General features: G+C 52.2%; 1 protein-coding gene across 1 annotated transcript in view; it reads right to left on the bottom strand.

The window, feature by feature from the left end:
* The window catches only part of ADCY1 (adenylate cyclase 1), a 125,291-nt gene that overhangs the window by 19,498 nt on the left and 77,963 nt on the right, over positions 1-27,830 (bottom strand). The window contains 9 exon segments of the mRNA XM_030871268.2: positions 888-986; positions 1,623-1,769; positions 2,482-2,598; positions 13,369-13,495; positions 13,778-14,034; positions 14,571-14,660; positions 19,404-19,488; positions 20,373-20,470; positions 20,627-20,821. Coding sequence (XP_030727128.2) covers positions 888-986; positions 1,623-1,769; positions 2,482-2,598; positions 13,369-13,495; positions 13,778-14,034; positions 14,571-14,660; positions 19,404-19,488; positions 20,373-20,470; positions 20,627-20,821 — 1,215 coding nt within the window.

The following is a 27,830-nucleotide window of genomic DNA, read 5'->3' as shown; positions in this document are numbered from 1 at the left end:
CGATGCTGTTCAGTTCAGCTCTCTTCACAGATTTCCAGCCAACTGCATCTACAGATTACTGATAGCAGGGTAATGAAGTCTCCAACAGAAATAGTGGATTCATCTACTTCTCCTTGCAGTTCTATCAGTTTTCGCCCCCTGTTGTTAAGTGCATAAATATCAAAGATTGTTACGTATTCTTGGAGAATTAACTCCTTTATAATGTACCTCTTCATCCCTGATAATTTCCCTTGATCTGTAATTTGCTTTGTCTGAAATTAAGATAGCTACTTGAGCTTTTAACCGTGCTAGCATGGTATCTCTTTCTACATCCTTTTATTTTTTAATGTATCTGTGACTTTATATTTAAAGTGTGTTTCTTGCAGAAAACCTAGCTGGGTCTTGTTTTTTAGCCACTCTGTTAGTTTCTGTTTTTTAATTGGTGTATTTAGGCCATTCACATTTACGGTGATTATTGATATAGTTAGATTAGCATCTACCATATGTGTAACTGCTTTTTATCCATGACACTTCTTTTTTTACATCTTCCTCTCTTTTTCTGCCTTTTTTATAGGGGCAACCTGAGGACTTTATTCACAATCCTGAACTGGGAAAGGGGAACACTCAGTGGTGCCAGGCTGCCAGGATGGGGCCAGGGTGGTAGGAAGGGGGCAGGGCTGGAGGCAGTTCTTGTGCCCGGCCTTCCGTGTTGACCTTCCCCAGAAGGTCAACACGGAACTGGCCACTGACAAGACAGCCTGCAGGCTGCTGCCCTAATCCAGTGCAGAGGGCAAACTGAGGCCCACAGTGGGGGGCCTGCCCATGGTCCCTGGGCAGCTGGGGGCAGAGCCGGGGGCAGAGCTGGGGCCCAGCCCCTGAGCAGGGCCCACCTGTCGACCTGTGCTCACCTTGGTCCCGGACGCGGGCGCCAGCCCCACGGCAGCCATGTAGGTGCTTCCGATGGTCTTGATCTTCTCCAGGTCCTTGTAAAAGTCTCTGTCCATGAGCTTTGTTTGAAACACAAAACTGTTAAACGTTACATAACATCTTATAAAAGACACGGCGGCGCACGGCCGCCAGGAGCAACCGCAGACAGGTACGTTCTGGAAAGCAGTGTGTCTTCTTCATGTAGGCATGAGACAAGTTCTGGGGCTGAACCGAGAGGCGCAGGCCTCAGGGGCTCCAGCAAAGGTGCTTAAAAGAGGCACCAAGGAGGAGCCATACGGAATGCACTCCCGTCCTCTCCGTCCTCCAGTAGCTGAGCTCACAACCACCCAGCGGGCAGACGGGCCCCAGGGAGGGAAGCAGAACTGGCGCAGACTGGAAGCCTGGCTCTGGAGGGTGCAAAGGTGCCTGCCCACCCCCCCAACCTGCAGGTGAAGCCGCCCACCTGAGCTCGACATTCACAAGGCAGGGCACAGACGCCAGCACCCGCCCTCCCCATATCCTAAGGCCAATTTCCTTCCTCAACTGTCACGGTTGGTTGGGATTCCCAAGGAGACAAAAGGCACGTGCTCCCCCTGGCCCCCTGCCATCCACAGAGCAACGTGCTACATCGGTGGACACAATTCAGGACTCGGTTGGAGGAGGGGCACCAGGCCGGCCCAGGCCCCAGGGGGTCAGGACTGTGGGGCGGCCCTTACCTCGTCGAAGTCGGCGATGATCTCGTTGAGGAGGCGCAGACACTCCACGCCCATGTTGTTGCCATCCAGCTCGATGTAGAAGTCGTTGAAGTTGGGGATGGAGGCGAACATGACCCCCACCTGCGAGTACGACTGGTAGTACAGGTCCTGGGGGTCAAAGGTTGGGTCAAGCACTGAAGAGGCAGGCAGAGCAGCATTGAGGGCTGGCGCTGGGAGCAGGGCCTGCGGACCAGTCCTGAGGCGTGGCTGCCAGGACGCGCCGGCACCCCGTGCCACACGAGGAGGGGGCTCGGAGGATCGAGGCCCACACGAGGTAAGTCAGCTCACAGGTGGGTGCAGAGCCCCCAGCCCAGCGGGACGAAAACATGAGCCCTGGAGCTATTTCAGGCCAAAGCTAGTGAAGCGAAGCCTGGAGGTTTGTGCCTTTAGGACCTAAAAGCCCAGCCGGAGCCTCTTTATTGCTGAGTCGGCTTTCAGAAGCCCTGCCCTATGCTGACTGGGTGGTCCCAGAGCTTTACTGCAGTAGGTCGCGGCCACTAGGACGTTCTGAGCAACCCAGACAGCTCTGAGCACAGAGAAGGGAGTGAACCGCCAGCCCTACGGGTGGGTGCGGCAGTTTCTAGGGGGCCACCCAGGACGTGCAGGCCTTGAAACGGCGCTTCCCAACCTCGTGTGCAGTTTACTGAAGCCCACTCGCCTTCCCTGTGGGGACAGTGGATGCTGTGCTCTCTCCCAGGATCAAAGGGGAGGGCACGCTAGATCTGGGCACCTGTCACCCCCATGGCCCAGGGGCCTCAGATGGTCTAGTTCCCACCCTGCCCTTGGGGTGGCCGAGGGGCCTCTCCACCTCGGTGCTCACCATGTTGCGGGGGTTGGACATGAGGAAGTGCTGGGCGACGTGGGCCGGCAGGAGGTTGAAGAGAATCCTCTTGTTGTCCAGCTTCACCCTCTCCATGTCGTCCCTCTCCTCCTCTGCCTGGGGAGTGGTCCTCCGTTAGCCACTGGCCCGCCCACTCACGCTTCCCTGCTCGCTCGACTACCCGCCATGCAACAAGATTCTCGCCTGGACCAGACTCTGGACGCTCTTCCCCAATGTGCCCTGACGTCGGGGCATCCACGCTCATCTCTGCATCGTCCAGTTCGAGCAAGAGCCCTGCTTAGTCAATTTAACACGACGCCCCACCCTTGACCTCTGATCACCCCGGTTATCTGATCGCGTTCCTCATCTCCGAGCCCAGCCAGGTGATGTCGGATCACCTTGGCCTGCTCTCAGCAGGGATCCTGTTAGGTCAGTTTAGCCGGAAGCCCCCTCACGCTGGATGCCTCCTTTGGGAGTTTCCCATCCACCGCCCCCCACCCTGCCCCTTGGCTACAAAGCCCCACTTGCCCGCCCTCTATTTTGGGTTGAGCCCGCTCTCTCTTCCGCTGCAGTGGTTGGTCCCTACGCCTGACGCAACACTCCCGAAAAATGTCTGCCTTACCCTCTTTAATGAGAGCTCTGAATTATTACACCTGTAACGCATGCTTCTTTCTGCTATCCAAGCTAAATGCCAAGTATGCCAACAGTTTCCACCAGGCTCATCTCCACGCCCCCTCCAGGTAGTGACTAGATCAACATTAGGGGCTCAGAGGATCCACGCAATTCTGGACTAGTCACCACCCGGCTCAGCTAGAGCTTCCAAAGGACAGACAATAAGGGGCCTGGCCCCAGTTTCCAGGGTCTACCCCCAGCCATCTTCTGGGGACCAGAGGCCTGAAGCAGCCCTCTGTGGGGCACGTGCCCACTCCCAGGACACACCAGGCCTCCAGCAGCCTCCGACGTGCCTCCAGAGCATTGCCGGCCTCACTGGGAATGCCCGAAGCCAGCGGTGGACCTTCCCTAAGCTCCTGCGTCCTCTAGAATCTCCTGGCTTTCAGCAGGACTCACAAGTCTCTGGGTGCTGAGACAAGCAGAAAGCTACAGGGGCCGGGGGGGCAGACCCAGCGGAGCAGAGGGTAGAAGCCGGCGGGTCCAACTGGGGGACACGGCCAAGCAGATGGCAGGTGCGGTACGGGTCCCAGCTGGCTGGCCTCTTAGCTCCAGGGCCCTGAGAGACTAATGCAACCAGTGGTGATGGCCCCACTCACTGGGCACCATGAGGGCTCAAGAGGCGATGGTGGCAAAGTGCTGAGGCCAGCCTCAGGTCAGGTGCCAGCCCTCAGAAATGGAGGCCACCGGATCACTGTGGGTCACTGTCCCCCACTTCCACATCTGGCACCTGGCCGTAGCCAGGGAAGGAGCTCAACTGGGGGGACATTACATCAGCATTACAGGGGCAACAAGCTCTTGAATGCAGTGACAATGTCACAGGCATGCCGTGTTGATGGCCTGCGGCTGCCACCAAAACCCACACCGTGGAGGGCAGCACACCCTGGTTCAAGTGGCCGGGTACAGAGCTCCAATTGCCTCGTCATAAAATGAAACACCCATTCATAGAGGCACCATTCCTACCTGTCAAGGGGTTAGGAGGGCGTGTGCTAGCTCGTAAGCCTTGAAGAGTGTCACCTATTTTTGGTGTTGTTATTATAATAACAGTGGAAGGGGTCGGCTACACGCTGCTGGGTTTCATGCAGTGATTCTACCAGTTAAAAGCAAGCATGTGAGACCCCCAAAGGTGGATGTGAGGAGGCCTCAGGCCACACCTGCCAGGAGGAAGGGGGCCCAGCCAGGAGTCCCAGGCCTCCTCTAGGGCGTTTTCTGGGAAAACGAGATGTGTGGTCCACAGGAGCGGTCAGTTAGCAACGGGGCTGATGCACGACAGGCTTCGTCCTGCCCCTTAAAGCGGGTAGACATGCTGCAGGCGAGGACAGAAGAAGGAGCCCAGGAGCCCCAGGACCCGGCTCAGACAAGCATGGACCCTGCAGACAGGACTGTGGCTGCGGACAGCGGCTGAGATGGGTAACAGCAGACACAGCTGTGTGGGGAAGAAAGGCCTCACAAGGGAAACAGGAACCTCTCCTAAGACACATATAATTAATTTCCTGTTAACACGTGTGCACTGACACACAAAAGAAAGTTTCTTGAAAGATGAGGTAAAGAGAAAGTAAATAATAGTTTTTAACTAACAGGTGTTTAGAAATTTATTAATGACACAAAAATGTTTGCTCTCTCCAAAATATTAACGTTAACAGTATTTTAATGAATGCAGTGTAACTGAATATGTTTCAACTTTTTAAAAAATTTTGATTGATCACTTTGTGTGTTGAAAAGCTTTCGTTCTAATTTCGGTTTCTTTCAATTTATTTACAGCTAACTCAGATTTATGGGCTATCAGATTAACTCTCTTTCTAAATAATCAACTACTTTTTAATCCATCCACGGATGTGAACGTTTCTGTTGAAATCTGACTGATAAATGTCTATCTTCTTACAAACTAAGCAGAAGAAGTTGGATCGTTATATTTTTCACAAATAAGATGAAAATCCACTGAAGTTCTCTTTTTGTAAGACTTTCCAACCAGCCAGGAAGTATTGGTAAGAAAGAGCTGTGGGTAATATACATTATTCCTGTAAACAAAATCACACGACAGAGACACATCCAACATCCATTTTCAAAATGTTTTCTCGGGCTTCCCTGGTGGCGCAGTGGTTGAGAGTCCGCCTGCCGACGCAGGGGACACGGGTTCGTGCCCCGGTCTGGGAAGATCCCACATGCCGCAGAGTGGCTGGGCCCATGAGCCATGGCCACTGAGCCTGCGCGTCCAGAGCCTGTGTTCTGCAACGGGAGAGGCCACAGCGGTGAGAGGCCCACGTACCGCCAAAAAAAAAAAAAAAAAGTTTTTTCTACACCATAGTTTCCTTAGTTATCAAAGGGGAAGAGGAGGGGGGATAAATTAGGAGTTTGAGATTAACATATACACAGTACTATACATAAAATAGATAACCAACCTGAAACTAATACAACATGGTAAATCAACTATACTTCAACAAAAAAATTAAAAATTAAAGAATTAAATTAAAAAAGCACGTTCCTTCTCACGTGTCAAAAATCTGACCCCTGACTCTATAGGACAGATTATGGGAGCTTACCTTCCAGAAATTAATTACCAGGGGACACTTACAGACAGCTACACGGCATCTCAGAAGGGCACCCAGCCTGGGATCACTATCTTTTGGTAAACAGAACAGAGCAAAAACAAAAAACAGCACAACCTGACAACTCCCGGCAGATGACCGGTGAGCCGCTGTGCCCTGTGACTCTCGGTGTGACCCCTATGAGGTGCTGTGAAGCTTTCAGTCTAACCAGCCGAACAAGCAGACCCTGACCCAGCAGCTGGAGTTAAGGACAGCTCGCTAAAAATGAGCAATTGAGGGAGGGTGGCACCGGCCTCGCTATGCCTGGGAAGTGATGTCCCTGCCTGTGTCCTAGAAGTGACATCTGGCCAGGGTGAGATCAACCCAGCCAGCTCATTCTTCAACGAGGAAAGCATGTTTCTTAATTTTCAGATTCGCTCACTATAAACAGAACTTCTGATGTTGTTCCACAGTGTTCCGCAGAGAAACAGAAAGAATAGGGCAGATATAGATATACAGGAAGAGATTTATGAGGAGGAGTTGGCTCTCGTGATTATGGAGGCTGAGAAGTCCCACCATCTGCTGTCTGCAAACTGGAGACCCAGAAGACCTGGTGGTGTGACTCCTGAAGGTCTGAGAACCGGGGTGCTGAGGGCAGAGGCGATGTCCCAGATCGTGTAGACAGGCGAGAGGGGCTCCAATTCTCCCTTCCTCCACCTTTCTGTTCTATTCAGGCCTCCCTCAATGGATTGGATGAGGCCCACCACATTAGGAGGGGGAATCTGTTCTACTGAACCCAATTCAAATGCTAATCTCATCTAGAGATACCCTTCCAGAGGTACGCAGAAAAACCTTTGGCCAAATAACTAGGCACCTCGTGATCCAGCCAAGTTCACACATAAGCTAACATCATGATGTCTTCTTCCAAAACCCCACTGTGCTATCTCACTTGCCTTCTGGGGTACACACACCCCCTCTTCGGGACGCCAAGGCTCTGAGAACCACCTCCTCCTGGGGAAGCACAGAAAGGGAAAGGGCCTTTCCAAAGCACACAGAGAAGCTGAGACAGAGGTCATCAGTCCCCAGGTGAGAAGGACTTCGTCTCTAACTCTTGAACTGAATCATTCCTAGTTGCCTCCCTTTGATAATTTAGTCTCACTTGAGGAAAAGGCACTCTGTGAGACATGCATCAACAACTGCATCAGCTGGGCAGGTGATCAATGATGGTGCTTGTCTCCATAGAGAGTGGCTGCCCTGCAGAGGGGACAAGTGTGGAGATTCAGGGTGGACCAGGCTGGTCAGGCCACACGGGGCACGGACATCCAGAGGAGCCCCCCACCCACTGTCAAGAGGGTGAAACACGAGGGGAGGTGGGGTCAGAGGAACAGAGATAAAGATGATAGCAGACTTATCGTTAAAAGGAATGCCAGACGAAAGGTGGCGGAACGTCTTTAACGCACTGAGCAGAAAAAAAGATCATGAACTCAGAATCCTATACCCAGCAAAAGTATCTTTCAACCACAAAGGCAAAATGAAGAGTTTTTCAGACACGCAAGAGGTGAAAGAATTCATCACCAACAGACTTGCAAGAAACATCAAAGTGGGTCCTTCAGGCAGAAGGAAGATGACAACAGACAGAAGCCTGGATCTGCACAGAGGAATGAAAAGCACCAGAAATCATAACTATGTGGGTAAACAAAAAATACTCTTTCTCATTATAACATATATTTAAAACAGACTTTAATGTTTATGATGGAAATGATAATATATTTGGGGGGTTATAATATATGTACAAATAAAATCTATGATGATGTCAATGGCAAAATCCCTAGGATGGAAGAAACCGATGTACGTCCTGTTGTTATGGTTCTTATACTATATGTGAGGTCGTATAATACCACTTGAAGACAAGCTATGATAAGTACCCATTAAAAAAATACAACAAAGAGTTAGAGCTAATAAGAAAAGAGGGAGATCAAGTGGAATAATAGAAATATTTAATTAACCTAAAATAGAAAAAGAGGAAAATGAAAACAAAGCACAGATGGGACAAACAGGAAACAGCAACATGGAAGATTAAAGATTAAAATCCAACCACATCCATAATCACATTAATTGTAAACGGAACAGCTCGATTAAAAGGCAAGATCCAATTGTATGTTGCTTATATGAAATCCACTTTAAATAAAAAGATACAAATAGGTTAAAAGTAAAATGATGGAAAAACATATAACAAGAGAGCTGGATTACCTATATTAATATCAGACAAAGCAGACTGCAGAGCTAAGCATATTACCTGGAAAAAGGTCTTTTTTTAGGGATCGATATTTATTTGGAGTTTTTGGTTTTAGCCCACAGGTATACAATAGCGTCTTCTTTTTTTTTTTTTTTTTTTTTGCGGTACGCGGGTCTCTCACTGTTGTGGCCTCTCCCGTTGTGGAGCACAGGCTCCGGATGCGCAGGCCCAGCGGCCATGGCTCACGGGCCCAGCCGCTCCGCGGCAAGTGGGATCTTCCCGGACCGGGGCACGAACCCGTGTCCCCTGCATCGGCAGGTGGACTCTCAACCCCTGCGCCACCAGGGAAGCCCGAAGAGCGACTTTTTGTTGATCAGAGGAAAAAGGTTTCAATTTATCAAGAGGACATAATCCTAAATATTTATGCACCTAATAACAGATCATCAAAATACATACAAAAACTGACAGAACTGCAACAAGTTCTATCCACAGCTGTAGTTAGAAATTCCAACACCATTCTCTCAAAACTTGATAGAATGACTAGAGAGAAAATCAGAACCTGAATTAACTGACATATACAAAACACCATCCAACAGCGACAGAACCTCTCCCTGGCTAACTCCTCCAAAATCTCCAAGACTCTATCAGGTGTTATCTTTATAGGCTAATGTCACCAACTTGGGGGCCTGGTCAGGCCGTGGGCCTGTCATGCGTGTGGAGAAAGGAGGCCTGGGAAGTGACTGGAGAAGGAGCTGCAGCAGGCCTCAGCTCAGCCCAGCCACTGGGAACTCCACGTCTGAGCTCCCCCCGGCCACCGAGTGCTGAGAATGGCCGCTGCACAAGTGGGAATTACCGTCGGAATAGGCATTCATTGTAGAGAGAGAAATTTTTATCATAATCAAAATTATAAGTGTCATCATGATTATCTACTGAGTTCAAAGAAAAAAAATCACTGGAGCAAAGGCATTCCGATAGTTCCAGATTAAGAGGTTGAGGAAGTCGTCAGGAAGGAAAAGCCCATCTGTTTATTTAGGTTTATAGAACCAGCTGGGTCTCAATAAATAATTAACCCACTGAGTCTTTGGTCTGGCAATTTTGCAACAGTTCGAGGCACTCTGATGTGCCTCTGCACGACATGCTGAAATATCCAGAGGGCAAATGGGCAAAGTCTAGAAATTTCCTTGTTTTGCTGCGTTTACAGGAAAGCGAGGCGTTTCTCGTTACACATCGTTAGAAAAATATGTCAGTGTGTTCCATGTAGGCAACCCTTCCCCCATGACACAGAGGTCCTCTCCTGCACCAGACTCCCTGGAAAGCGCTCTTCACAGTGGGGCCGGGTGTGCAAGGGATATCGCTGGCAGAGGACCCCAGGACAGGGTCAACCACTGGACTTAGTAACATTTAAGGGGACACCAATGCCAAGAACAGCTCTTGCCAATCCAGATGAGAGAACCTGCCTGCCCGCCTGGGGGAAGGGGTCCCCAGCTGGGGGAGTCGACAGCCAGGGCCTCAATCCCACTCTCTGAGCATGAGGTCCAGAACGGGCACCCAGTCAAAGAGTGGGAAACCCCATCTCCCACACTCCCAAGCCGGTCCAGCGCTTCCTGGCTCATCCTAAGCCCGTTCTTCTCTAGCTCTGAGTAGCTACTCATAACTGAAAGATCTTAAACCAGAGGGCCCAGCGGACGGCGAGTAGACACATCTCGGGGACCAGCCTGCCCGGTCACCCTGGATACCCGGCCGGAGCCGGACAAGACCAAGTTCAGCGGCACAGCCCACCACAAAGGGGCCGTCCTCCCTTACCTGGCACGGCTTTGGCAAACTGCAGCAGCCGCATCCCCTTTCCAGGAATGGTGTGCGCCGGCCTCTTCCCCTGGCGTCTGTGCTGACCCAGGACCCACCCAGAGGGCTCTACCTACAGGCCGCTGGCTTCTGGCCGGGCTCGGCCGGTGGGAACATCAGTAGGGGCTGGGAGGGAGGCAGGAGAGCGTGGCTGGGTCTCTCCCAGCTTGGTCACTGGGGGCTGGCTGTGTCCCTTGGCGGAAGGTCGTGAATCCTGTCTGGTGGCCCAGATTGTCCCAGGTGCTGAGGACCCCTTCCACTGTGGTGCCCTGGGCACTGCACCAGCCTGGGGTTGTCCTATCGCTGCCCCACCTTTCAGATGGTCCAAGTGCCATTAGCTCTCTTGACCTCACTGGTCTGGAGCGCGCCCTCTGCCCTCTGCCCAGACTGAGTGCTACGTGCCTGAGACCACACCCACCTCTACCGCAACCCCCGCGCCTGATGGACAACCACGCCCGGGCTCTACAGGGCCACTTCCAAGTTGTCCCCTGGTGGCCCCTGTGACTGTGGGGTCCCCACCCAGGGGTGCCTCCCCCTGCCCCTGCTCCATCACACTCCATGGCCAGGCCACCTTCCAGAGACAGGGATGGGATCCTGCCACCCTGGCTTTGGGGCCAGCAGTCAGCCCTGCCCACAGAGAACGGGGGGCTCTGACCCCTCAATGGTCTCCCCGCCACCCTTTCCCCCCGGGGTCTCTGTGAAGTTCCCCCTCCTGGCACACACCTTGTCCCCTTTCCTCGACGCCAGCCCCTCACCCCCCCACGGTTGAGTCTCAAGCGTCCAAGAGGCCCAGAGAAGCCCAGGCTCTTCCCAGAAGCCTGGCTGGGCATGGTGTGCACATGTCGGTGGGGCTGCGGCCTCGATCTGGCACCGGTGAAGGCGGCTGCCTGAGTCCCCCGAGGAGCGGGGTGAGCCAGAATCAGGTGGATTCCCACCCTTATGCCTTCACCAGGGGCCCTGCCCAAGCTGCACAGGAACTGGGGCCAGTGCTCTCCAGAGAGCCCACCTGGGGGGTCCCTGCCTGTGCAGAGGGAGCCAGGGGGCTCAGATCTCAGCGGCCTCCTGCCCACCTGGAATCCAGGTATGGAGTGAAGACAGGGCTGGGCCACAGGCCCCTGCGAATCAGGGGTCTGTCCCAGCAAGGGCTGGCTCAGGGCTCCCACTGGCCGCACACAGGGAGTCAGTGTGTCCAGAACAGGCACTGACTTAAGAGTACAGGCTGAAGAATAAAGAAACAGGCAAATCCACAGGGACAGAAAGTAGATGAGTGCTGGCTCAGGGCTGGGGGGTGGCTAGAAATGGGGAGCGACCGCTAATGGTTATGGGGGGTTCCTTGGGCAGCGTAAAAATGTACTAAAACTGACTGTGGTGTTGGTTGCGCGATGCTGTGAATATACTGAAAGCCACGGAATTGTATACTTTAGATGGGTGCGTGAACCACGTGGGATGTGAACTACACCTCAGCAAAGCTGCTGTATAAAAAGGAATAAATAAGCCATGCTTTTCACCTAGCATATCCGTGTGTGCACAGACAGATACACACACACACACACACACACGCACATTTTCTTTCTTTTGTTTACCCAGAGTAATGGAATGATTGCTCATGATCTTGAATACAACCTGCCCTGGTGTGCAGACAGCAACCTGTTTTAGTAGCATCTGTCTTTTCCAGGTTAATTAAACTAGAGGGTGAACAGTAGTTTCCACTGGAGTGGCCGCTGCCTTCCGCCGCCATCACAGCCAGCCCTCCCATCCCCCCTCCCTGCCCCTCCTTCCCACAGGGAGAACACCCAGCAGTGGCTCCGGAGAGAGCCCAGTGGGGCCTGCAGCCTGTCAGACGTAACACGGTGTCTGCACCGACTGTGCGCCAAGCCTGCTGGGAAGGGAACTGTAATCGTTCTTCACTGCAGTGGCTAATTGCATGTGTCAACCTGACTGGGCCACAGGGCGCCCGGATCACTGGTGAGCATCCCTTCTGAGTGTGTCTGAAGGAGAGATTAGCTCTGAATAGCTGGACTGCGGGAGGAGGTCGTCCGCTCCAATGTGGGCGGGCGTCATCCAATCCCCTGGGGCCTGAAGGGAAGAAAATAGCAGAGGAGGGGCACTCCGCTCTCAGCCTGAGCTGGGGCGTCCATCTTCCCCCTCCCTCGGACATCAGCACTCCCGGTTTCTGACCTTGGGACCCGGACTGGACTACGTACACCCCAGCACTCCTGTTCTCTCACGGCAGGTGGCAGACGGCGGGACGTGTCAGCCTCCGTAACCTCGCAGGCCAATCCCGGGAATAAACCTCCTCTCTGCAGAACCCAACCAATACACTCCCACACGGGATTAGGGTCCTCACTCCATTCTACTGCGGACCAGGGACCCCAAGTGGAGTTGTGGGATTCCCGAGGAGGACCACTTAACTCTAGGCCCACCTCCTGCCCACCCGACACAGCTGACCAGCGAGGGCCTCAGCCACTGACCTCCTGCCTATTCCACCGCAGGACACGGACAGGCGTCATCCGTCTTCCTGAAGCAAGGGTTTGGGCAGGCAGAAAAAAAAAGGAGACTGGGCCCCCCAGCAGGCGGGGAGAGTGTGGGGTGACGGCGGGGTGCACCCAGACACCTGGCTCAGAGCCACGTGGCTCTGGACTGGGACCCTGGCTGCACACAGGGTCCCTGGTATGCGGACGCTCCCACCCACCCCAGACCTGCTGGGACCTCCAGTCATTCCAGCCCTGGCCCTGGGCACGTCACATCTGTGTCTGAGCCCCATCTGTAACCCCACCTCCGGGGCAGGGCTGCTGTGAGGACGGAACAGAATGAACTCCCTCAGACAGCTGCTTCTGCATGTGTCAGAATGAGAAGACTCTCCTGCAGCCTCTGTTCTACTGCACACCTGCCTCCCCACGTTTAGACGAGGAAACCAAGGGGGAGCAACGTGTCCAGAGCCAGGAAGTGTGCAACTTACACAGCTGGAGTCTGGCCTCTGGGCCAGAAAGCCGGAAGCCCTCTGTTCCCAGAGTCGGGGACACAGAGCAGGTGACAAGGGGACAAGGAACAGGTGATGAGGGGGCTCGGAGACACACCACACCACGTGTGACCTGGGCTGGGCCCAGAAGTGGCCCTGGGTATGCCCGGTGCGCCTGTGCTCTGAGGTCATCGCCTGACACAGGGGCTCAGGGCCCAGGACAGCTCACGGGTCTGCTACTCCTCCGTGTCTCTCCCTCTCGTTTCAGCATTCCCCAGCATGCACTGTAAAAACATCAGGTCCCGGCCCCCAACCACAGACCTAAATCTGGAGCGGGCCACGCGAGATTCGGCATCTTCAGGAATTTTCCACGAGCCTGATGAGACCCGCTGTCACGTCCGGCCAGCGGAGGCCGAGCCCCTCTGCACCGTCACCCCTCTGCCAGCACGCCTTTGCTCACGGCTGGCAAAGCAGTCAGACTCTGACCGTCGCACAGGGCTCGTCAGACCGCCCCCCGCCTGCCTGCCTTCCTGCTCCTTAGCCCCAGTGGCTCCACCCGCAGAGCCGCCAGCGTCCAGCCGGGAGCCCCCACCTGACACCTCTCCCAAGGGGCCCCCGCCCCCCCCACCCCACGGAAGCAGAGGGGCTCCTCTTGCCTGTGCGGCCCACAGGTAGTCCAGCCGCAGCTTGACGTCCACCTGCCGGGCGTGCAGGGCCAGCGTGCACGAGAACAGGAGGATGGCCACGATCGGCTCAAAGCTGCGGCCCGAGACGGCGTCACCCCTTGGGGAAGAAAAGGAAGGAAACCCACGTCAGTGTCCCGAACGCAAGGCCGGTCCCCAGAGGCCCCTCAGACGCGACACCCCCAGCGGCGCCCGGGACTGACCCGGGCGGAGAGCCCCATCCCCGGGGAAACCCGAGGAGTGGCTGGAACGTGGGTCCAAGTGAAGAAAGGGAGAAGCCCCGGCACCGGCGAGCTTCTGTTCAGCAAATCGGAACACAGGGCCCCTCGCGTGGACACAGGCGATGCCTGGCCACCGGCTCTAGCCGGAACAGCGTACCTACCCCACGGCCTTCGTGTACCCGCCGAGCTCCAGGACGAGGATGTAGGAGGTGGTGAGCACGGCAAGCAGGATCATTTTTGGCAAGGAGGACACCCGCAGGAATACAGCCAGCGGGAGGGTGCCCACGAGGCCACACAGCAGGGCGTGGGGCGCAGACTCGCAGGGCGCGGCGGGCAGCACGCGGTCCCGGCGCCCAGACGACAGGATCACCAGGGACCCGTTGGGACTGGAGCTCCAGGCCCAAGGCAGGCAGCCCACCTGGAAGGGGGACAGAGGACCCAGGAGCGTGGGAGGAGCCCCACTCAGGACACTCACGCGCCCTGCTCCCAGCCCCCTACGGCCTCCCGCTCCAACCCGCTCCCCCGGCGCCATCAGCCGGGCCTCGGAAACTTCTGCCTGCTCCCGGCCCTGCTAGTCTCCTGACTACCCAAGAGGGGGCAGTCTCCCCAGGGCCTGGGCCTGGGGGCATGAAACCCCTACCATCCTCCCAAACCACTCAGCTCCATCCTGTCCCTCCCCCCACCCCCTCCTTCCTGTTTCTCTGCCCAAGCTTCATCCTCTGCGCACTGCGAAGGCCGGGCCTCCATTCCCAGGAGGATCGCGTGTCCTGCACTGGGTGACGTCCCCTTCCCACCCCGCACTTCCTTGAGCACCCCCAGGCCCACCTCTGATCCCCTTGTTTCCCTCCCCAGCCCAGGGCCAGGCCCTCCAGGGTGGTCCCCGCAGGGCCCCCCACGTACCTGCGCCTGGCAGCTCTCACCACGCCCAGCCCCGTGCTCAGCAGAGACACTCACCACACAGCCTTGGGCCACGGAGTAGATTAAGACCACGATGAAGATACACAGGACGGTGCGGATCTGGATCGTCAGGCACCCTGGAAAACACTGAACAACAAAATGCTATTGAGAAAACGGCCTCTTGTTACAAAGTCGATCGTGTTCACAGTAAATCACAGTGCAGAATGTTGAAAGCCACCTGTACGCAGCTAGAGTCTCACCGACTACTCATCCTTCACACGCCTTTCTTGGCTGTTTTCATATAATTAATCTCCCCGGTGGAAAAGCTGCCCAAACTAAAAAAGACGAAAACTGAAGCCTTTAAATTAAAAAGATGCTGTGACGCTGAGTGGCACTGACAATCACTGAACAGATTACCTTGACGTGTTCAGAATACTGCATCCTTCTATCTCAGAAATGGTAAGACTTTCCATTCGTTTGTGTCTTACATGCTTTAACTAAGTTTTATCATTTTCTTCACACAGGCTTTATAAAATTTTTGTCATTAGAAGTCTTATGTTAAGTCTATTTAATAAACACATTTTGCAATATTCAAAAAATGATGTCATGGATAAAAGACGTTCTTCTTAGACTCACACTTCTGAAATTAGAAACAAAAACGAAAATAGAGACCACAGGGAGATTACAGAAAACACCGACCAGCCAGGGAGCCCGGGACCATCTACACGGTTATCCCTCTATCCTCCCCACTGTGAAGTCGGAATCATTACCGACCCCGCTCTACCGGTGAGGAAATGCGGCCCACACACCACTCACTCTCCAGTCCAGGAGACACAGGGTGGGTCGCTCCAGCTCACACAGTGGTGGACGTGGATCTGGGTCCCAGTTCTAGGCTTGAATACTGTTGTATTTTCCTTGAAACACAGATCTCCTCTGAGGTCCTCACGCAGAGGAGCTGTTCTGCGGCGGTGTGAGCCCCACTGTCTTAGTACCTGCATCATGCCCATCCCAGTCTTCTCTCCCACTGAGCCCTGGGCAAGGCCGTGGATGTTCAGGGGGACTCCTGCCCCCAGCCCCAAGAAGCACAGGCTGCTCACCCTTTTACTCAGCAAACCCTGGAGACGCCGCCACCGGGAGTGGGGCCTGGCCCCTGGTGCTGCGGGAGAGGTGAAAACAGGACAAATGTCTCTCGGGAGGCTATGAGTGGAGGGCCACTGGCCAAGGCTGGGCAAGCCCCGCCCACGGTGTGTCCCGCTCTGGGCCTGGAGGGTGGACGTGGATGTACAGCTGGGTTGCTGATGCCTTTGGGCCACCCAAGGAAGGGCAGCCTTGGGCTGAGCCGGCACATAGGGGCAGTTAGAAGACCCAGAGAGAAACTGGTCTCAGGTAGTTGAATGGAGTCACTGGATAAAACCAGCCCTGGGCCCACCCTCCTCCCCTCCCTCTCTCCCTCCCTCTGAATTTTCTGAATATAGAGGACAATAAATTCCCTTTTCATTTAAGACCATTTGAGCTGGCTCTTCCATTACCTGCAAAATAACATTGTTTAAGGCCGCCCCTGGATCACACAATGGTGAAGAGCTGTGACGGCCAGCCTCGGGGTACTGAGACCCTCTTCACTCCATGCTAACTGCCTGATCCTACGAACGTGTTTGATTGAATACACAAGAGTTAAAATACCTCTCTGGAAATTAATGACAATCACAAGGACCCACGTGGAGTTGGGGCTTGTTTGCTGGGAGCAACTAGAGGGTAAGAACACAGGCATGATAAGAAGGGCTGTCTGTTCATTTTAAGACTGCTGGCCGCCTTTTTTACAGTTAATTTGGGTCAACTTATTAGTTCTTGAGCAAAAAAACAAATATACAGGCGTGCACACACAGACACACACACACACACACACACACACAGACACACACACACATCTCCACAGACCTAAAAACAGCATGAAAAATAGTTTGTCATAATATAGAAAAAAGGTAGCTGATCTGACATAAACAATGGAAAATTCCCCCAGAACGTGACCCACAATTAGTCAAAGGTGACCCAGGGGGTTGTCTATCGTTGCCACATCCTCAGAGCATGCTGTCACTGTCTCACGAAGGGACTCTGCAGCAATGGCCAGGCTGAGCGCCCGGGACCCCACGGCCAGACGGGGATTCACAGCCTGAGCTGAATTTCACAAAGGACCCCAGCAGTGTGACAAGGGCGCGAGGTAAGGGGATGCAGAGCAAGGCCCTGCCCTGTGCTCTGCAGAGAAGCGGAGCCGTGGAGCGTGCTGTGACCAGGGCGCGACACGCGGAAGAAACCGCGGCCGCGCCAGATGGCCGGCGAAAGGAGGGGTGACCGCCCGGCACCGTGGAAGGTCAGTCCTAATGCGGGCGACACTCCGCCGGAGCCGCGTGGCTGCAGAGTCTCAACGACCTAGGCAAAGGCGACAACTACACAACCGCAGCCTTCTCCACTCAGCCCTGCCTCTGCGCTCTGGGCTTATTCTCCGCCCATGCGTGTTGAGGGCCCAGAGAAGCACAGGGCGTGGCCAGAGACCACGTGCTCCCATGGGGGCGGGGCTTCAGAGGCTTCTGACCAGGCATCAAACCTGGCATCAGCCTTTGGCTAAGATCAAGTGTAGTAAGAACTGCGTTTTACACTACGGCGCACAGGTACACACAACTGAAGCAAACTTCCAGGAAACCCTGACTACAGTTGATGTAGGATGGCATTTTCATTCATTCCTATTCCATTCCTTTTGTTCACATCTCACAAAAACCTAAGAAAACCAAAAAACCACACATAAAAACAAGCCAAAAAAACCCCAATTTCACAGCCCCCCAGAGAGTTGCAATTTGAAGTTTAAAAAATATGACTTACCCTATGCTAAATACATGAACTCAACCCCACACAGATGCACTGCAGAAGCCACTGGGGCTGAGGTAGAAAAGGATGCGTCACGGGGACGGCGGGGCACTCTCAGGGGCTAGCAGAGCCCTCAAGTTTGTCCCCGGAGGGTCACTGTCCTCTGCTGAGGCTCCGTCTCCCTCCCCAAGGAGGGAAAACCTACAGGTTTTCTAACTTCCCAGGCACTGTCCATTCATCGACGACGTCCAGTGTAAGCGGAATCTCACCACCACTGCAGACCTCCTCCCTGCCTTCCCCACCCACTGCAGGTGGCTCGCAGGGTCTAGGGTGGGCCGGGCCGGGGGCAGGAAGCCTTCCTCCCCGGAGGCCAGCCCTGCCAGGGCCGTAGGGAGGGCAGGAAGCCCAAGGCAGGAGCCCCACCTCCTGAGCGGTACCTTCGCTCAGGGGACCACAAAAGGGTGACTGGGACGGCGGACAGAAAAGTGAGGCTGAAATACGGGAAGAATGTGTGCCAGGCCCTGCTCCCAGTACATCATGAATATCCTTTCACGGACGGAGACACTGAGGCCCTCGCGCTGGCAGCCCCTAGCAATGGAGCTGCCACACCGGCTGCATGCCCTGGCTGCGGCCGCTTCTATGTCACAGAGGAAGGCACTCTGCCCAGTTGACTCCCAGGCCTTCTCGGGGATGCTCAGCTGCAATGGACCCTCCCGCCTGCGTGCACAGCCGTGACCACTCACGTCTCCCCATCTCAGCACGTGCTGGCCTCTGCGGGACGACCCTGCCCCCGCTGCCTGTACCCACCCTCCCCAGCCAGAGCCTGCCTGCTGTCTGACCCCTCCTGTCGCCTGGCGCCCAGTCTTCTGCACAAGCCCCATGGTGAGCTCAGAGCCCGGCGCAGGGCCTGCGAAGGGGAGTGTGCGAGTGTGTAAACTGGCCCCTGAACTGGCGCGCGCCGGCCGGGCGACCTGCAGCTGCCTGCTGCCAGGACCATGCACGCTGCACCCCGCTGCTTCCTGACCATCGCTCTGAGTGGACCCATGAAGCAATGGATCAAAATCGCACACCTAGAAAAAATGCTCAGGCCCATGGGGGAGGGCAAGGAGGGGTATGTGGGTGGAAAGAAAGGGGCTGGGGGAGCCAGGGTCACCTCCTCCAGGAAAACTGTCCACCAGGTGCACAGATTCTGAACACTGGGGATGAATGGGACGGGCTAAGAAATTAGCATCCACTTGCCATGCTTTCACTTGAAATTAGGTGAATAAAGCAATCTTATCTGAAGTGGGAAATTCCAGTTTACCAAACCAGACGCCACTCCATCTATGAAATCAAAGAGCTGGGAACGTGGTTTGAATAAATAGCATTTTTTCTTACTCAACAAGTTACCCATGAATAATAAAAAATTTAAATAAATAAAACTAGAGCCGATCTTCTCAAGAAGTAGCTGTTTTCCACAACTGTGCAAAAATAACCCTGGGTCGGTCAGACGTGACACGTGGGGGTCTAGTGGGGACAGGGGACATTTGAAAAGGAAGGTTCAGGATGGGAGAGAGGCGTGCGGGACCAGGACAGAGCCCTCTTCCAGGAGCCATGGGCGACACGGGGCCACGCACTCAGCCCTGGCTCCAAAGCCAATGAAGCATCCTCGAGAGTGTGGCCGCCCCAGGCTAGGACGGGAACCCACGACGAGCCACAGGACGCTCCATCCGCAGAGAAGAGCGTCACACCTCGTGTTCGTTTATCCAGTCACTACCAATCACCCACCCTTGTGTCCATGGGGCACCTTCCCAGAACTCCAAACTGCACCTGGCATATCATGACGGGCTTCATGAACTCCCAATACGCGGACAGCTCTTTCCGCCTGCCAAGAAGGCAAGCAGACGAACTGCCTCCACTACCCCACCTGTCCTGCCAACAGGGCAGGCAGAAGCCATGCACCTACCTGTCCAGGTTATGTGCAGGTGCAAGACACACACACACTGGTACCTGGACTAGGTAACGAGCAGGTAGAGAACACGAGCACACATATACCTGGACCCGGGTGATGTGTAGATACAGGACACAGGCCACCAGGAAGCAGATGCAGAACACCAGCAGGAGGAGGACGGCCACGCTCCTAGGACAGAAGACACGTGGGCACTGCAGGTTGGGCCGGGCGAGGTGTGCCCGAGAAATGCCTGGGAACCCACCCTTCCTCCCCTGCCTCACCCAGTCGCTGGCCCCCGGGAAGGAACAGCGGTCTCTGGGGACTTGTCCATGCTGGCTCTCTTCTAGGGGAGGAGCCCTTCCTGTGTCCACCCCAACTTCTAAGCCCCCCAGGGTCTCTCTAGTCCTGGGAGTGCCTGAGAGATGCTTCCCCTATGCAGGAAGGGCTGGGGTTGCACAGACTTGGCTGCTGGGTACCACCCTCTTACGGGGCTTCAACTGGGAAGGGTTTTTCTAGGAAAAGCTGTATCCCCACATAGGGCCGTGCAGATGGCCACTGTGTGTCCACAGTGTCCTGGGGGGGGGGGGGGCGGCTTCCATGTACTTTCTGGAAACTCACAGGAGAATTGCTCCACTCGGGACGATGACTAAATGTTATTAAAATCATTATGCTTTTGTTCCTTTCCAAAGCCTGCTTTTCCTCATTTTAATGTTTCTGAAAATGAGAAGCACCTAGACACCAGGGTGCCCATTTGGTGCCCTGTTTGTCTCCTGCTGCGGACGCTGTCATGAGGTCAATGGCGCATGTGGTGTGGACAGAGTCACTGAAAATATACGGGGTCTGAGAACTGAGCACATTTAAAATTAAAAACTGCGAGTGAGCGTTCCACACGTTTGCCATCAGGCGTGCTCAGCTAGTTCCTCCGGTAAATGGAGAACTGGTGCGTGGCTCAGGCCGTCCCCAAAGGCCAGGGCACCGCAGGAGTGTGACCGCAGGAGTCGAACCTGAACTTGAAAAGAAAAGGACTCCTGGTGACCTTCTCCTCTGACTGATGGACCCGGAACAGTACTTACTGCGGGATTATTAGAAGGTAGACAAGGCCGAATAAGGCGGCCAGGATGAGGGCCAGAATGACGGCGCTGGTGAAATACTCGTCCTGAAGCTGGTGATACTAGAAGACACAGAAAAGGACCGTCAGCCGCCCAGCTTCCTGGAGACGCCAAGGTCTTCCCGAGGGCGCCAGGGATGCCTAGAACTACAGCGAGAAGGGCCACCCACGTTCACTCCCAGCCCCCCCAGAGCCCCCCCCCCCCCCCCCGGCACTCACCTTTCGCTCTCGCTCAGCCTGCTTGTACTTCAGGGTGAAGAAGTTCAGGTCCGCCATCTCCAGCTCCATCTGGCGGGCTTCCAGGAGGCGGCTGATGTACCTGTTGACGCGTGTCCCAGGGGTGGTGTGGACAACATTTGTAGAGAAAGACGAGCGGTTTCTGAGTTTTTCTGAGGCTGTTCTCAATGCCCTCCGCTGCCCGTCACGGAAAGAAAGGAAGGGATAGTGTCAAATTCTCCACTTATTAAAGAAAAGAGCTCTTACGCTCCCTCCTCCTGGGTGCTTGCCCACTGCAGAGTCTGGGGGGCCGGGTTTGGGGATCTGAGATGCAATCTCGCCTCAGCCACCTGCTGGCAGCGAGATCCCAGGTGAGTTATCTCATCCTTGGTGTTGTAAGTGGGGTTACATGGCACCTGTGCGGTGGTACCATGTGGAGGGTTAAGGGACCCCGCTCATGTGCAGTGGACAGTGCCCAGCACAGAGCAATGAAACTGGTTCTTTGAAAATGTCAATAAAATCAACAGATATCTAGCAAGCATGACAAAGAAAAAGAAAGAAAGACACTAACAAATTCAGGAAAGAAATATAATTTTACTACAGACCCTGGAGACATCAAGAGGATATAAGGAAATACTATGAACAACAGTTCACATATAAATTTGACAATCAATTACCTACTCCTTAGATCAATTACCTACTCCTTGAAACATACAAACTACCACAACTCACCCAACAGGAAAGATAACTAGAAAAGTCCTATAATGGCTACAGAAATTTACTTCGTAATTTTAAAATTCATGCAAAAGTAATCTCCAGGCTGAGATGGTTTCATCGTGAATTCTACCAAACATTTAAATAAGAATTAACATCAATTTTATATAATCTCTTCCAGAAAATAGAAGTCAACACTTCCCAAATCACTTTATAAAGTCAGTATTAGGGGCTTTCCTGGTGGCACAGTGGTTAAGAATCCACCTGCCAGTGCCAGGGACACGGGTTCAAGCCCTGGTCCAGGAAGATCCCACATGCCCGTGCGCCACAACTACTGAGCCTGCGCTCTAGAGCCCGCAAACCACAACTACTGAGTCCACATGCCACAACTACTGAAGCCCACACCCCTAGAGCCCATGCTCCACGACAAGAGAAGCTGCCGCAATGAGAAGCCCGCGCACCGCAACAAAGAGTAGTCCTGGCTCGCTGCAACTAGAGAAGGCCCACGGGCAGCAATGAAGACCCAATGCAGCCAAAAATAAATACAAATAAAATAAATAAATTTATATAAATAATAAAGTCAGTATTATACTGATACCAAAACCAGACTAAGACAGTATTAAAAAAAGGAAAACCACTTTTGAGGTCACATCCCTCATGAATATTGATGCAAAAATCCTTAGCAAAACATTAGCAAATAGGATTCAGCAATATATAAGTAGAGGCCTACACCATGACCTTTACTAGATATGCAAGGCTGTTTAAATATCTGAACATCCATGTGATCCATCGTGTTAACACCATATTAACCACCACATGGAAAACCTCATGGTCATATCAACTGATACAGAAAAAATCCTTTGACAAAATTCAATATCCACTCATGATAAAAATGATCAGAAAACTAGGAATGGAGGGGAACTTCCCCAACTTGATGAAGCACATCTCCAGAACACCTACAGCTAACATCACACTCAAAGGTAAAAGGTTTTCCCTCTACCATCTGCAGTAAGGCAGAGATTTCTGGCTCACCCTCACCTTGAATACAATACAGTGCCCCCAACCAGTGCCATAAGGCAAGGAAGGCAAATAAAAGGAAAACAGATTGGAAAGAAAGAAATGAAACTGTCCCTATTTGCAGACATGATAGAAACAGACATGATAGTCTACACAGAAAACCCCAGTGGGAGGAAAAAAAATCCTAGAACAAATAAGTGAGTTCCACAAGGTCACAGGATAAAAGATAAACATACAAAATCAACCATATTTCTTTATACTAGCTATGAGCGTGTGAAGACCAAAACTAAAATACTGTACCATTTATAATCACTGAGAAGACGAAATACTAGGTGTAAATCTAACAACAGAACTTGTATGCTGAAGACTACACAATGCCAATGAAAGAAATCAAAGAAGATCTCAATAAATGGACAGACATACCATGCTCATGGATAAGAAGACTCAACATAGTGAAAATGTCAATCCTCCCCACACTGTCAATTCCTGTCAAAACCTAGCAGGATATTCTTTTTTTTTGTAGCTAGACAAGCTTATTCTAAATATTAAATGGAATAGCAAAGGGATTAGAATAGCTCATTTTTCTTAAAAAGAATAAAGTGAGAGGAATTGCTCTACTGATTTTAAGACTCACTATATAACTATATCAATCAAGACAATATGGTTTTGGCAGAAGGACAGACACATAGATCAATGGAACAGAACAGAGAACCAGAAATAGCTTCACACAAGTATGGTCACCTGATTTTTGACAAAGTGCAAAAGCAATTCAATGGTAGAAGCAAAGCTTTTAAACAAATAGTGCTGGAGCCATTGGAGATCCATTAGCAAAAAAAATGAACTTAACTCAAACCTCACACTTTATAAAAAGAATTAACTCAGAGTGGATCACATTACAAAACATGAAAATATAAAATCCAGTTAGAAAGCAGACAATAGACACAAGGGGCATTTCACCAAAGAAGAGAACATACAAAGAGCTCCCTGGAGGCCTAGTGGTTAGGATCCTGGGCTTTCATCAGGGAACTGAGATGCCACAAGCTGGGCAGTGTGGCCAAAAAAACACATGGATAGAAATATAAGCACTCGCTTTTCGATCAATATTAAAGCATAGCATTTTATATGAGGGATTAAATCTTGAAATACATAAACACATATTTTTATTTATTTATTTATTTTTTTTTTTTTTTGCGGTACACGGGCCTCTCACTGTTGTGGCCTCTCCCGTTGCGGAGCACTGGCTCCGGACGCGCAGGCTCAGCGGCCATGGCTCACGGGCCCAGCCGCTCCGCGGCATGTGGGATCTTCCCGGACCGGGGCACGAACCCGCGTCCCCTGCATCGGCAGGCGGACTCTCAACCACTGCGCCACCAGGGAAGCCGTTTTTTATTTCTTTTTCAAAGTGGATTAAATGTCATTCCCTTGCAGAGCTAGCCTGTATCTACTTTACAGTATGAAGTATCTCTTTAATTTTATATCTAATACTTTGTATTTTAGTTTTTCTTACTCCCCTCAAATTTGGGGGGACATGAAAGTAGCTTTGTGAGGACCATTTGGAAATTCACTGTCACAATTCTCCCCTGTGCTTTGTTTGTTGTATCTTTGCACACGTGTAAAGATCTGTAGATGAAATGCTGTACAGACAGTTTGGCTGAAAACATAAAAGCTCACCAGCCAGCAGAGGGGAATAATAAATCAGTGATATTAAAATCTTCTTACAATGTCAGAAAGATAAAAGTCAGAATAAAGACTCTTTCCATTGAGAAAACGCTCCTAGATCAGTATGCAGCTAGAAATTTTAATAGGGAACATGCATCTTTTGGTAATAAAAGTTGTTAAGAAGAAAATAGCACACACACAAAAAAGAAAATAAGCACTTGAAAAGATGTTTGACATCATTAGCCATCAGGGAAATACAAAATAAAATCACAAGGAGACATCACCGCACACTTATTAGAACAATAATATATTTTCTTTAAAAAAAGTGGTGACAGGACCAAGGGCTGGCAAGGATGCAGAGAAACTGGATCGCGCATATGTTGCTGATGGGAATGTGTAATGGTACAGTCACTCTGGAAGACAGTTTGCCGGTTTCTTAAAAAAACAAAACAAAAAGCAAAACCAAATATGACCCATCAATGGCACACCTCGGCATCGATCCAAAAATAATGAAAATTTATGTCCACGTAAAAAATCTGTACCTGAACGTTTATAGTAGTTTTATTTGTAATAGTCAAAATTGGACACAACCAAAATGTCCTTCAACAGGTGAGTGGTTAAACAAAGGTGGTCCATTCCAACCCGGCATACCAGCCAGCCACGGAAAGGAAGGAGCTATTGATCCCAGCAACAACCTGGAAGGACCCAAGCATAGAGTTGAGCATAAGAAAGGCCAAGTTCAAAGGGTCACACACTGTGTGATTCCGTTTATACAACATTCTCAAGTGACAGTTATAGGGATGGAGAACAGATTAGTGGGATCCAGGGTTAAGGATGGCTGTGAGGAGGGAGAAGGCGTGACCACGAGTGGGGCGAGACCTTGGTGGTGATGGAAATGTTCTGTGTCACTGCCACTAAGAAAGCCACTGGGTCTCAATCCACACCAGCACATTTCCATGGACCCACCGATGTCAGGGTCTCAGATGCAAGTGCGTGGCAGAGACTGCTGGCAGTCTCCCCGACATTCATACCCCCTTGGTCACAGAACCCAAGTTCTATAAAGGCATTGGTCTCAGCCAATGCACTGCCTTTCTCCCCTTCCCGTGTCAGCTTGGTGCAGCTGTGTGGCTGAGTTCTGGCCAATGAGCTATACGCAGAAGTGTTGCTAGGGAGCATCCTCAAGAGGAGAGAGATATGCCTTTTGCCAGCTCTGCCTTCTTTCTGCTGGCTGGAATGCAGATGTAATGACCGGAGCCCCAGCATTTATCTTGGGCCATGAGGTGGCAGAGCAGCCAAGCCAGAATAATGAAAGAGAAAGGGTCTGGTCAAGATGCTTTGAAGCCACCACATTAGCCTTGAACTGCCTGCTCTCTGGATTTAGTTTATCCGTGAGAAAACTCACCGCTATCTTGTTCAAGCCACCATGATTGGGGTTTTCTTCATATGTCCTGAAACCCACTCCTGATTAGCACTACCTCCGAAAGCACACATCTCTGAAGCAGCATTCCTGGATGCTATGACCTGTCTGCTCCTCCAATCCCAATCTGCCCTCTACCTGCCATGGGGTGTGGTAGTTACAAGAAGACAGGGTGGTGAACTGGGGGACAGGGAAGATGGGGCATTCCCACAGCATGGAGCTGAAACCCTGGCCTGGGGTAGACTGGGCAGGCATGCACTTCCTGAGGCTGAGCTTGGGCACCCACCTTCCTGAAGCATATGAGCAGCTGAGATCAGTAAAAGTGTCCCCAGGCCTGCAAAGCACAGAGCTGCGTCTCAGGTCTCCTTTCACACCTGACACCCCAGGAAGGCCATGGTCTGAGAAACGGTCTCTGCCCAGCATCAGCCCCTCTGGGGAGCAGGCAGCAGGCGGCTGCTCTGCCCCAGGTCTTAGCCAGTCCCCTCACATATCCAGCTCCCCACAGGGCCCGATGAGCGGCCCTGCCATCCACCCTCACCTACTGAAGGGACAGGGACAGCCCAGGGGCTTAATGCTATCACTTCACAGACGACTTTCTAGAAATGACTCATCAGCCTAAGAACTGGAGGCTTTTCTCCACCCTTTTCCACGAAGAATTCCTTGTTTGAACCTCTCCCAGAGCAGGGGCAGGGGCCAGGCTCACGCCTCCCAAGGGGCGTCCTCATCAGGGGGTATCCACCGCCTCCTTGAAGCAGCTGCAAAGTTCTCTCCTTCCTCTTCTCTGCAAGAGTCCATATATGAGGGGGCACTAGAACTCCTTCAATGACCAGGAGAACCCACCGTCAGAGCCGTACGGGCTGGGAGTTTCCTCCTGGGAAGCAATTTAGTAAGACTTGAGTTCCTAACAGACAAAGGAGTATTCACATTTCCACTTTTGCCTGGGTCTTTTTGCCCTTTTGAGTTTTACCAGGAATTTGTCCATTTCATCTGAACTGTGAAGTGGGCTGTAAAGCTGCCACCTTACCTTCAACTATGAACGCGTTAGGATCTACACGATGCCCCCTTGCTCCCCGGGGGACAATGGTAATGGTTGTGTTGGCTGGATCGTCATGGATGACAGCTCGGGGTTTAATCCACTTCAAGGACATGGGCTGTCGGGGAGCAAGGAAGAGCAGAACCTCTTACTGGAACCCACTGGAGTTTTGCCAGACAAGGGCCAGCACAAGGGCTGAACCAAAACTGGCCAGGAGGGGAGGCAGCAGCTGAAAGCACAGAGCTCTCGAGCGGGGCCATGAGGGATGGCTCAGTCGGGTGATTTCAGACGAGAAATCCTACGAGCCCCTGGAAACCGTCCTGAGGCGTGAAGTCTTTTCTGAGGCCTAAGCAACGAGAACACCATGCCCAGATCCAGCTCAGCGAGTGTCTCTGCTCTGTCCAGCAGCTTTCCGGATGCCAGTGCAGGTTGTTCCCAGGTGGGCAGACCTGGTCTGGGTCTCGACCACGGTAAGTGACCTTCAGCTCAGAAGGTAAGTGGCCAATGGCGACTGTGCTCTGGTCTGGTTTGTCTGGGGCTGATGGACATATAGATCCACCTCAGGTCAGCCTGTCACCTCAGGGGTCAGAGTGTCCTCTTGCGACAACTAAAAGCCAGTGACAAAAGAGTGGCACACACATCACTGTGGTGACAGAGAGGGGAGCCAACCGCTGTCCCTTGCAGTGGTTATACCTGGGGCATCCTGATTCGGTGGGGACACAAAGCAAGTAAAAAGCTACTAGATGTCAAAGAAACCTTGGAGGAGCCTGTAATACCATTTACCCTGTAAGAGTCAGAGAAGAAAAGCCACCAGAATGATCATCTCAATAGATACCGAACACTATTTGCTAAAATTCAATATCTACTTCTCATTTTAACAAGTGCAAACACTCACTCACAGGGCTACTTTCTTGAGATCATTGGGCACCCATTACTAGTTCTTACCAAAAGCATCACAATTAATAAGAAAACTCTATTTGTTTTAACTAATTAAGCCAGAATGAAAAAAAGAATGCCACTCATCACTATCATTGAATAAAGGATGTAAAAAAAGAAACAAAATTTATCACTATTTAAAAGTGATACCGCTGTATATCAAGGAAACCCAAGGGAAGTAAAAAAGTTATTACAATCAGTTTCAATAAGTATGGACCAAACATAAGCTAGAATTTGATCTTCATCAAATTCAAGCAGTAATGGTGGAAACTATGTTTCTAAAATATTCCGAGCCATCTTTAAAACAAAAAGCTGGGAAACAGGGTAGGAAAGGCCCTCTGCAGACCTGAAATAGATCAGGAAGGGAGACGCGGCATGAAGCAACGAACAATGCTTAAACTGTGCTGAGGCCGTGCTGGGGAAGCTGTCAC

This window comes from Globicephala melas, chromosome 9 (assembly GCF_963455315.2).
Source record: "Globicephala melas chromosome 9, mGloMel1.2, whole genome shotgun sequence".
NCBI lineage: Eukaryota > Metazoa > Chordata > Mammalia > Artiodactyla > Delphinidae > Globicephala > Globicephala melas.
The sequence above is the reverse complement of the archived record's forward strand: the minus strand, read 5'-3'. Positions and strand labels throughout refer to the sequence as shown.